Raw genomic sequence first — 12,263 nt, 5'->3', positions numbered from 1 at the left:
GCTTTGCCTGTCTTTATAGCATGTGTGCCAATTAATAACAGGAACATAGCTCTGGGATGTAGCTAAGTGCATCTGATTAAAAAAAACAAACACATTTATGTATATTGACACAGTAAAGTATCCTTTATTCAAAGACCCATTGCAGTGAAACTCCCATTATCGGAAATATTGCAGACCCCACCCAGAGCCTGAACTGCCCCCACACACCCCCCCACCAACCTGTTCAGAACCCCTATGGACCCACAACACTATCCCCCCCCCCCCCCCCCCCCCCCCCCAGTTCCTGTGAAGTCAGCCTTTCTTAACCCCCAGCTTTCTTAACCCCCAGCTTTCAGATCTTAACTCCCATGTGGTTTACAGTCTTGGCTCACTGTTTGCTCATTCATTTAGCTCCATGTGGTTCAAATAGCTGAGCTGAGACTGTGAACTGCAAGTCTGAGAAGTGTCAGGCCCCTCTGACTCTGCTTGCTATGGGGATGATGGAGGCAGAAAGAGGATCTAGTTAGGCTGCAGGGGATGAAGTCCATTATTCAGAAAAAGCACATTATCCAGCATAGCTTCAGTCTCAACCAGTCTGGATAAATGGTATTCTATCACTACCCTTAACAGAAGGTTTGGGGGTTACCTGCATGGAGCGGCAGTTACTACCCTTAATAGAAGGTTTTGGGGTTACCTGCGTGGAGCGGCAGTTACTACCCTTAACAGAAGGTTTGGGGGTTACCTGCATGGAGCGACAATTACTACTCTTAACAGAAGGTTTGGGGGTTACCTGCGTGGAGCGGCAGTTACTACTCTTAACAGAAGGTTTGGGGGTTACCTGCGTGGAGCGGCAGTTACTACCCTTAACAGAAGGTTTGGGGGTTACCTGCGTGGAGCGACAGTTACTACTCTTAACAGAAAGTTTGGGGGTTACCTGCCTGGAGCGGCAGTTACTACTCTTAACAGAAGGTTTGGGGGTTACCTGCGTGGAGTGGCAGTTACTACCCTTAACAGAAGGTTTGGGGGTTACCTGCGTGGAGTGGCAGTTACTACCCTTAACAGAAGGTTTGGGGGTTACCTGCATGGCGCGACAGTTACTACTCTTAACAGAAGGTTTGGGGGTTACCTGCATGGAGCGGCAGTTACTACCCTTAACAAAAGGTTTGGGGGTTACCTGCGTGGAGTGGCAGTTACTACCCTTAACAGAAGGTTTGGGGGAACCTGCATGGAGCGGCAGTTACTACCCTTACCAGAAGGTTTGGGGGTTACCTGCATGGAGCGGCAGTTAATACTCTAAAAAAAAAAAAGTAAAAAGAAATGTGTTGGGCAGAATGAATGGACTATTTTGGTCTTTATCTGCCGTCATTTGTATGTTACTATATTAATATATATATATATATATATAACATTTTTTAAAGCAATACCCCAGTCCTGCTATAAAATATACATATGTTAAATGAAATCTTACGCAGCATTTGTTATAGAAATCAAATTTACAAAAAAAGTTTTCTAGTACAACAAATCTTTACACATAGTTAACATGGTATCTTACAGATATATATACAAACAGAAATCTGATCTACAACTTCTGAACAAAATGTTTTACAGACTAAAATATTACTGCTAAGTAACTTGAATATATTTAAGAATCTTCTTGTATTAAATGTACAGAATATTTGACATTCTTAGCAGGTGCAGACTAGCTGAAACATGTTAAATTGCTTGTGCCCAGTGAAAAGGACCTTTAGGTTTGACCTCTGCTCCCCTCCTGGCTCAATAGAGCCTTGTAGTTAGAGATGTGTGCAAGCCGTATCCTACCGTACAAAAATGCTTCTGTAGTGAATGGACAGAAACATTTAAGGCGCAGTACAGAATTTGTTTATTTCAGGAAAACAGATTCAGCATTGCCTGGTTTTACCTCAGGGCTGATTTGCACATTTTCTACCAAAGCTGAGTTATAATCTATGGGCATGGTTCATGCAAATCTGGGGCTGGTGAGACATTGTCCAGCAGGAAGTTTTTGTTTTTTTTTGTCAGTTTTGGCAAATAAATAGATCGACATTGCATGTTATAAACACAGCTCAGAGGCCCTGAGTGACTCAAGAAAGACAAAAGAGGCCTTCTCCCCCCCATGGCCAATCAGAGAATCAGCAGACTTGGGTGAAGGTAGCTGAGTGGCTGCAGCGGTGCTCAGGGTGGGGCTTCCCCTAGCCTGTAGCTGGACAGATGTTTGCAGACAGGTGCCTGGGCAGAGTGGAAGGCACAGGATGGTGGTAACACTTTCATCTGCATGCTCCCAATATCTTTTTTTTTTTCTTTTCAATCCATGGCAAACATTTTTTTTTGGCTGAAACATTACCTGGCTATCTTCTTTTATGACTAGGTAGCAAAACCCTAACTTTGGAGGTCCTGGGGATGGGGGAAATCAAATCTTTGGGTCAAAAGATAGATCTGTAAACTCTTACCTGGTAATAATAGTCCATGTATTCTCTGTCATAATGAGGACGCCCAGCGTTCTCCACCCCCAGCACATCCTTTAGCAGCTCTTCACAACCTGTGCAGAGAAGAAGAATGGCAGTGATTCAGTTTGTGAACCTGTAACATCCCCTAAGCTCTGTGCATCTTTCAGAGATGTAAAAAACAAAGAGCCTGGCAATCACACTAGATCCTCAGATATGTGCCCACAAGTAAATGCGGTATCAAGAGCCGTATTCTTTAAACTTAAACTACTATGGAATTTAAAGCCTGTGCTTCAGCATTCAGTTTTTCAGATGGTTCTGCAAGCTTTGATACCCAATTTTTTTGTGGGGTAACCACGTCACCCTACGGGCTCTACAGTTTGCGCAAACGTCTGTGGTCCAACTCCTTTCAGCAGAAGCCATATCTCTCCAGTCCTGCATGATTTGCATTGGCTTCCTTTATATGCCAGAATTACATACAAGATTGTTTCTGTTGTTCAGAAATGACTGGGCAATGCAGATTTTCCATGGATTTGTGCACTTCTAAAAGTGTACAATCCTCAACGTGCCCTCCGGTCATCTCAATCACGTTTGTTTGTTAATAATTCCTCCTGTTAGATCAGCACACTTAGAAGAAACCCGGGAAAGAGCTTTCTCCATAGCAGGTCCTACACTCTGGGCTACTCTTTCAGAACAGTTGCATTTGATGCCTTGCACCAAGGCTTTTAAGAAGCTGCTCAATACTTTTTTTTGTTTAAGAAAGCTTATGATCGCTTTATTGTATAACAAGCTGGCTCATTTTATGTTGCTGTTCTGTTTGTTTTTATTTGCTTTTATGAATGTCATTTTTGTAAACTGCTTTGAACATGGTGCAGGCGGTATATACATTTTTTTAAAAATAAATAAATAAGAGCAGTAATGTTCCCTTCCAGCATCTGTTCAAACAAACCAATATGGCAACAATCTCTGACAATTAAGTTTGTACCAGAGGTAATGAAGTAACTTGCCCATGCCCAAGGTCACAAGGAGCAGCAATGGGATTTGAACCCTGGTTCATAAGCCACTGCTCTAACCACAGCTGCTTCTCCCCTTTACCCCTAGTACCAACTGTTGGGCCGATACAGTTGGAGCGCACTGTTAACCCGCCACTGAACGCACGTTTTCCCTTACCCCTTATTCAGAAAGGGGCCGAAAACGCGCGTCCAACCCGCCGAACCTAATAGCGCCCTCAACATGCAAATGCGTGTTGATGGCCCTATTAGGTATTCCCGCGCGATTCAGAAAACAAAATGTGCAGCCAAGCCGCACATTTTGCTTTCAGAAATTAGCGCCTACCCAAAGGTAGGCGCTAATTTCTTCAGGCACCGGGAAAGTGCACAGAAAAGCAGTAAAAACTGCTTTTCTGTGCACCCTCTGACTTAATATCATGGCGATATTAAGTCGGAGGTCCCGAAGGGTAAAAAAAGTAAAAAAAAAAAAGAAAAATCTGAAGTCGGCCCGCGGCTGTCAGGTCGAAAACCGGACGCTCAATTTTGCCGGCGTCCGGTTTCCGAGTCCGAGGCTGTCAGCGGGCTCGAGAACCAACGCCGGCAAAATTGAGCGTCGGCTGTCAAACCCGCTGACAGCCGCCGCTCTGGGCTAAAAGGAGGTGCTAGGGACGCACAGGTGTCCTTAGCGCCTCCTTTTGCCCGTTTCTACTGCCGGGCCTCATTTAAATACTGAATCGCGTGCACAGGCGAGTGGCCTGTGCACGCGCCGGGAGAGCGGACGTTCGCCCGCTCTCCCGCGGACTTTACTGAATCGGCCCGTGTGATCTGAGCACTGGAGAACAGAGTTAAAATGACAGGTAGTCAGTTGAGGAGGGAGAACAGGTGTAATTAATAACAATCTAGTCCCTTAGAGATGTTTGGCTTTCTTTTAGTCGCCTAGTGCAATGAAGCAGGGGCCAGAATGACGTTATCTAGTCCCATAGTAAAGGAATATCAAAAACTGTGTGTTCCAGGATCCCTTCTCAACTTGGGACCTGTGAAAGAGAGTGCGATCAAGGGGGACTGAGGAAAACTGTGAGTAATACTAAAGTTGAGTTACATCAGAGGACTCCCCTTTCGAAGTCTTCGCCCCTGGGAAGAGAGAGATAATTGAGAATACTGTGCAGAAACTGTGTGATAGATTTTTGGTCAGCTGGAAGGGGTTTTCCGTCCCAGCAAGGATATCTCTGCCCATTTGGGAACCTCATTAAGTCAAGCCCTGGACCAAACTAACGAGACCCTTGCAGAGATAGAAAGAGAAAGAACTGTAACAGCCGCCTGTGGAAACTAAAGGAATTAAGTAGAATTGTGCCATTTTTCATCAGTAAAAGCTTTGTTTTGTGGACACTCAACCCGAGTCTCCTGTGTATTATTTCTGGTACTTACAACGCACATATTGTGGAGAAAAGTGCATCCCTTCCAAGAAATGCAAATAAGAGTCAACCCTGTCACATTGGGCCCCGAAAGTAAATCTTTCCCCCCCACCTAAAAGGATCTGGCCCTGGGAGAAAGAGAGTTAGCCCCGAAGAGAAACAAATTATTTTATGGCCCCATTGGGTAGCAGTCCGCAACCGGGGATGGGGTTACATAGCATTATAGGTTGTTGTAACAGGAGACACTGCCTTCATCAGATTAGTCCTTTCTTTCCATAAAGAATGAGATATTTTAGTGCAGCTTAACAACAAACAGAAAGCTTTGCATTTCTGCACACCCGGTTCCTGCTTCGCTGGGTCATCAACATGGGCACTGCTAGTCAAAACGTAGTCGGTGAGTCCAATACAAAGTATTCACCTGCATCTAATTAATTGACATATTTCTAGCAGCCCAAAATAAACCAGGTCAGCTTATTTTCATCGTTTCCTGGTCTAGATGATTCATTTCGATGTTCTTTCTCTTCTCCTTGGCTCTGATTTTCTTCTCTTAGGTTCTGACCTCCTTTTTCTAACTCATTTCTCTTTCTTTGTGCTCCACATGCTGTTTGCAGTTTCATGTTGGGGGGGTGGGGGTGGGGAAGGTTTACTTACGGTGCCCAGCACAGGGGTGACTACCTTCTTGATACATCCCTGGGAGAGGGGTTAATTCTCTTCACTGAGGGAGCAATGCGCCAACAAATCACACAGGGCACACTGGGATAGTGTCCAAAATAAAACCTTTCTGACTAGAATGGTCAGATGGAAATGGCACAAACGAACAACTCCCAGCACCACAGTCTCTCTCTCATTCGTTACAGTCTTTACCTCTGTCTCTGCAGGAGTCTTACATGCGGGGCAGGGAGCCATCCACCCTCCCTGGATTAGGTGAGGTGGGGGGTCCCAGTGGATAGGGGAACCTTAGACTGGTCAAGAATCCTTTCCAAAGAGTCTCAACCTCTCTCTCTCCCCAGGGTGAAGACTCCAGATGAGTGTCCTCGATGGTATTTACAGTTCTTTTACTCACGATTAGCAGATCTTCAGGATCTTTTAGTTTCTCACAGTCTCTCTTCAGGATCCCTGATGGGAGGGATCCCTGGATGGAGGTATTTTACCTTGCTCCAATGAAAGAAGGAAAGGACAGCCAAAAACGATCTTCCTGCTGGACCTTTAATTTAATGTCCCTTTGCTTTAACCAAAGTTAACACTGGAGTTACTCCTCACAATGGGTCACCACCTCTGAGGGCAGGTCTTCCCTATCCCTGGGCGTCCCAGACACAGGTTTCCCCGTGCCCTGAATCCAAGAAAGGCCCAGGTGTCCAGTGAGGCCCCTACCATGATAAATCTCAAATGCCTGAAAATAACCCAGAGGGATATCTCCACCAGCTAGTGAGCAGACTGGAAGGAAACCCTTTCCAACCCTGGTCAGTATCCCCAGGCAGGGTCTGCCTGGCTCCTCTGACTAGGCCTGGAAAAATAACAAAGGCAAAAGCTCCTCTTCACCTCCTAACTCTAGACAAGCGATAAGGGACTGCCCCAAACTCTCTGTAGGGAGTGGCTATACAGACTGTCAGAGGGATGGCCATTCCAAACCCCTCAAAGAGAAGGGCTGCATTTGAATGGTAACCTCCCCCTCACACTAACCTGCACTCTTACGGGCTAAACTAAAGGTTCACCCAGATCTTAATAGTGACTTAACCGAAGGGTCCATCACACTAGGTTTTTTTTTTATCTTGAATTTGTTCTCCTTCCTCTTTGTGCCACTTGCCTTTCTTTTGTCTCTCTCTTTTTTTTCTGTCCCTTTATTCTTTTATCACAATCTGGGTACCTGCCCATTCTTGTGTTGTAATTTTATTTCATTCTTTCATCCTGTCTTGCTTTGTTTTCTATCTCAGACTTTTCGTTTTTCGCTCTTCACTCTGGTTTCCTCCTCATGTCTTGGTTCTTACTTTTTTTCTTTCTCTGTGCAGTTTCCATCTTTTCCCTTCTCTCTCACATCCTACCAGCTTTATCGCTTCTCCCCTATCTCATCCCTACCCTCACCTCTGTTTCTCTGTACAAATTAAATTTCCTTCTCCATCTCTGTCTCCTAATTTATAGCAGTCTCCGTCTCTCCTTTACCCATCATCATCTCTTTTCTCAACTCTTCTTCCTTTCCTGTCATCATCCCATCTCATATCCACCCCACATTCGCTCTTTCTTCTATCTCTCCATTTTATCTCTTCTAACTCATTCAGAAATGGATAAATACAGGGAATCCCTAGTGCTTAGAGGATGGAAATGAAAACACCAGGTAACTTGTCTTAAATTTTAGGAATTAAGCAAAAAAAGATCATTTAGTATCAACACACATCTAAAGAGATAAACAAACAACTCTAACCATAAATACCTGTGATGTCCAAAAATATAATGCAAGAGGAGGTGGTTCACTCATACAGAGAAGTTCTCTATCCACTAGACAGTGCTCATTCTCATCATCGTGTCCCGCTTCCTCCACCCAACTTACTTTTTTGACAATTTTAAGATTAAGCAATTAAAAACAAGTTTCCTGTCTTTTGTTTCTTCGTTTCTACAATCTCTTGAAATTGCCGAATAAAATGTGTTCAAAATTGTCTTTCTTTTGTGACTGCAGATATACACTACATTCATAACGTGATATCCAAGTGAAGTAGCGTCATAACCCATAACCAGCGATATCAGGACGAAGCAATATCCTAACTTTAGGTATAACATTTTTGAATGGGGGTAACCTGCACCATGCAAGAGTTACTACCCTTCACAATGCATGGGAGTAACCTGCACGGAGCAAGACCATTTGAGTTTTCATAAACAGCGTAAAGCTTGATTTTCTTAGAATGGTGTTTTTTAAATTAATTTTTAATATTACTTTGTAAACCCCCCCTGGACCAGGAGAGCCTAGACTTACTCCATTGGAGTGGAAAATACTGTCTCTGGGTCCCATGGATTGTGGGTAAGCTATCCTGCAAGGTCAACTGGGCAGAGGCTACCTCAAAAAATATCACAATCCACAAAAGAATTGGTGCTATGAACAGAAACAAGTTTAGTAGAAAAAAAATCCAGTTCATCAGGATACCCCCACCCCACCCCCCATGAATTTAAAGACCACAGCAAAACAGGGAGAAAAGCAGGAAAACAATAAATACATAAATTTCCACAGTCCAAACTTTTTTACTCAAATTCCACACCCCCTCTTGAAAATTCCAGTTTCCTTACACCATTTGCTGAAATGGCCCCAAGACAACGTTTCCCCTCATATAGGCAGATGAAGTTTCCCAGTTCCTGCACTGAAACTCTGACAGGATTTAGCCTCTTGCTGTCCTTCTGGCCCTAGCACTGTTCCTGATTACTGACTTCCAGTTCCAGACTTCTTTCAAACTTCTCACCAAACTCTAGGACACCACAATAATTCCCAAGATCTCCACAGGAATTCCAATCTCCCCTTGTACCTCATGAGAAGCATTTTTTATATCATCCAAATGATCTCATCCCTAGGGCTCAGCTTAGAAAACAGACTCCAGATAATGACCATATACCCCTTTGACTCTCTCTGAATCTCCTTAGCTAGAAGGTTCCTCATATTAACGATAGCTCACACTTTAGAACACACCTCTGTCCTTTCTCTGAAGCTTATTAACTAGAAGATTCCTCATTTTAAAGGATAGGATACACTTCACAAAACCTCTGCCCCTTCAGTGAACCCTCCATGCTGGAAGAATCTCTGTATATCAGCATAAATTACACTTTACTACCATCTAGTGGGCTACATCTAGATAATTACAAATGCAGATTCATCTAATTCTGATTTTTAGTATAATGTAATTTGATGTCAACATTTTAATTTTGATTTATTTTTGGTTTCATGGTCTACTATTTTATTTGGTGATATGCTTTATGTTATTATTGGTTTGTTTTATGTATATCTTGTTATTATAATTTTATGTTTGAACTATAAGTTGAATTTCCAGAAAAACACCAAAAAATAGGATATGGACAAACATTTTTTCAAATTTATTATATTTAAAGAAAAATGAAAGCCTATCAAAGGGAACATGGCAGTAGAAATTAATGGTGTCAAACGGTGTATCCCACCACTAAAACAAACAATGCCTATTGTGCATTCAGGCCCCCCCTCCCCCCCCCCAGGAAGGTTGAGCGTTTTTTCGCCATTTTGGCTTAAATAACACATAATGATTTTTCAGTGTAGTTTTTGATAGTGATAAGGACTGGCAAATGAATGAAATCTCAGGTGTTGTAAGCTGATATTGCTTGGGGCCCTTTGCATGGCGAGAGGCGGTAGATGTACACTGATTGACACCATTAATTTCTGATGCCGTGTTCCCTTTGATAGGCTTTCATTTTTCTTTAAATATAATAATATAAATTTGAAAAAAATGTTTGTCCATATCCTGTTTTTTGGAGTTTTTCTGGAAGTTCAATTTAAGGGATACCTCCCCTTTTATATTGTTTGAAATATAAGTTGCTCAGAGTTTCATTTCGAAGTGAGCATCGAAGATACTGCAATAACAAATAAATAAATGCATAGGGATAACCTGCAAAGATCGGCTGTTACTACCCTAAACAACTTGATGGGCACACTGAATGAACCATTTAGGTCTTTATCTGCTGTCAATTATTACTAAATGTTACAATCTGGGTGATGCATCAAGCTGGAGTAGTCACATTGCTGGGGCAAGGTCAGGTCGGCACCATTTTGGAAACTGGCACCACCCAGGCTAGATTCATGGATGTGCCCGACCCTGATGCAGGAGCTGCAACTTACATTTGGGAAAGGTGTGGGTATGAGAAGGGGGCAGGGGCACCTCAACTTCCCACTGTGTGGGGGGAAGAAGGGGCCAGGGAGGCTGGGGGGAGGGCTGCTTATATTAACTACTATGTGGGGGGGATGGGACCATTGCTGCATGACTACATTTTAACTTTAAGTTTGGGGGAAATCGGAGCCACGTCAAGTGGCGGTCCCAGGTTGAGCCAGGGGTCAGCCCTGACCCCCTGCTCAACCTCCCCATTTTCCTGTGATTTTTTTTTTCATTTGGACCAATAGCCCTTTAAGGTGATGGTGGTCCCTTGAGGTTGGAGCAGCCATCACGTTAAATGGATGCTAGGCACATTCTTTTGCACTGCAGTGTTTGGCTGTGAGATAAAATGAATGCACCATAGAGCCGCAAAGGATTTTCATGATAGGAGCCCTGCTATTGCGGCGACCCCTCCCACGATAGTGGTACCCCCCACCATATAACTTCATGGTTTAATGAATCTAGGCCTATGTTTGCTGTTAATGATTATATGTAATTTTTTATATGTATGTAGCACCCTCACCAGGTGACGTGGGGAGAAACCTGCCATCAATAGCTGGAGGTGTGCTGCAGTAGAAGACCCCTCCAGCCCCCGTGTAATAGGGTCAGATGGGGGTTATGGGTTCTTTAGATACAGGGGGAAATGACCCAGGCACCCCAGATTCAATGCAGTTAGTACCCCTGTTCCTGAGCAGGTGACCCAGGATACACTACAATACACTGAAACTTTCAACACAATTTTACTCTTTGTCAAAGACAGAGATATAAATGCAATGGCAATCAAAAAAGAGGCAGAATAATGCCCCACAGTAACACGGTAGCGGCAGGAAGGCTCAGATATGACGAGTGTTTTTGTACCTGTTTGCAAATATGATATTAGTATAGTTTGTTTCTGTGACTAACACGTCCTGCACAAGAAATATTGCATGATCCCCTTTTGGTAATATATTCCCCCTGAGGAAGCCAAGTTCGGTGAAATATAAGGGCTTTGTCGAGGTTTGAATGCTCATCAATTGATCTTTGGTTCACCTGTCACCTAGTATCATCTGAGACTACTATAAGGCAACAGTAATGAAAGGACTCATGCATTATGTGCTATGAGATTGATAATGTACAACTTCTGAGAAAGAAATATGGAAGATACAATAAGTTGAATTTGATATCTGATATTTTGAAGTCATGGTTCTTAGCCTTGTAGTATGAGTTTCTTTATTTTGATATATGGTATGTTTTGATTGTTTCTATCTGTAATATGCTGTTTACATTGAGAATACTCAGTGGGGTAGATTTTTTAAAAAAGCGCGATCGCGTACTTTTGTTTGTGCAGCAGGCGCAAACAAAAGTACGCAAACAAGTAAGATACGCGCATAGCCGCGCGTATCCTCTAAAATCCTGGATCGGCGCGTGCAAGGCTGCTGATTTTGGGCAGCCTGCGCGCGCCGAGCCGCGCAGCCTGCCTCCGTTCCCTCCGAGGCCGCTCCGAAATCGGAACGGCCTCGGAGGGAACTTTCTTTCGCTCTCCCCTCACCTTCCCCTCCCTTCCCCTACCTAACCCACCCCCCCCGGCCCTATCTAAACCCCCCCTTACCTTTGTTCCTAGATTTACGCCTGCGAGAAGCAGACGTAAATCTACGCGCGCCAGCGGACTGCTGGCTCGCCATCTTCCGACCCAGGGGCTGGTCTGGAGGCCTGGACCACGCCCCCGGGCCAGCGCCATGCCCCGAAATGCCGCGTCATCCGGTCCCGCCCCTGCCGCGCCCCCGACACGCCCCCTTCAAAAAACCCCGGGACCTACGAGCGTCCCGGGGCTCTGTGCGCGCCGGCGGCCTATGCAAAATAGGTGCGCCGGCGCGCAAGGCCCTGCTCGCGTATATCCGGGCGGATTTAAGCGAGCAGGGCTTTTAAAATCCGCCCCAGTATGAATAAGTCTTTGTGAAATTATTTAGTTTTTGTAATTTTCGGTACCTTGTTAAATTTTGTTTTTTCTATAAAATATATATATTGTACATAAAATAAAAAAGTTTTTTTATAAAGTTGCTCATTAGTGTTCTTTGCAATTCTTCAACAGATGCCTTACAAATACTTGTTGTGCGTATACATAGATTCACTGTGTGTCAATACATCAGATGTTGCACTTTTAAGAGACAGAATATATAAACACAAATACATACACACACATACTAGCATTCATTCCATACACACAAAATTAACAGCCAATGATGTATACAAATTGTATTATACTAGACTTTGATTATAGCCAGTATTGCTCACTTTTTTTTAACACATGTAGTTCATGAATAAAGTACTTTATGATATTAATTCCACATGAGTACTTTTTTCCTTTTGGGAATTTTCTCCCTCTCTCTCTCTATATATATATATATATCTTTCCCTAACAATAGCAGAATGTCAATTTTGATAACAGCAACCCCAGAAACTGCAAAAGGCATGCAAGAAGCCCCAAAACCCCAGAGTAAGGTGCTAGAAATAAAAATGGTTTCCCCAGTCCTGGTGGTGCATACACAAGAAAAAAAAATACTACATGGCAGGGCCCTG

The 12,263-nt window shown here is 43.6% G+C and overlaps 1 protein-coding gene across 1 annotated transcript in view; it reads right to left on the bottom strand.

Moving 5' to 3' along the window:
• RAB11FIP4 (RAB11 family interacting protein 4) overlaps positions 1 to 12,263 on the bottom strand; it is a 351,994-nt gene that overhangs the window by 216,823 nt on the left and 122,908 nt on the right. The window contains exon 3 of the mRNA XM_029600704.1: positions 2,445 to 2,533. Within this exon, the coding sequence (XP_029456564.1) occupies positions 2,445 to 2,533 (89 nt within the window). The remainder of the gene's footprint in view (positions 1 to 2,444; positions 2,534 to 12,263) is intronic.

Source organism: Rhinatrema bivittatum, chromosome 4 (assembly GCF_901001135.1).
Source record: "Rhinatrema bivittatum chromosome 4, aRhiBiv1.1, whole genome shotgun sequence".
NCBI lineage: Eukaryota > Metazoa > Chordata > Amphibia > Gymnophiona > Rhinatrematidae > Rhinatrema > Rhinatrema bivittatum.
This window is presented reverse-complemented; position numbering and strand designations above follow the sequence as displayed.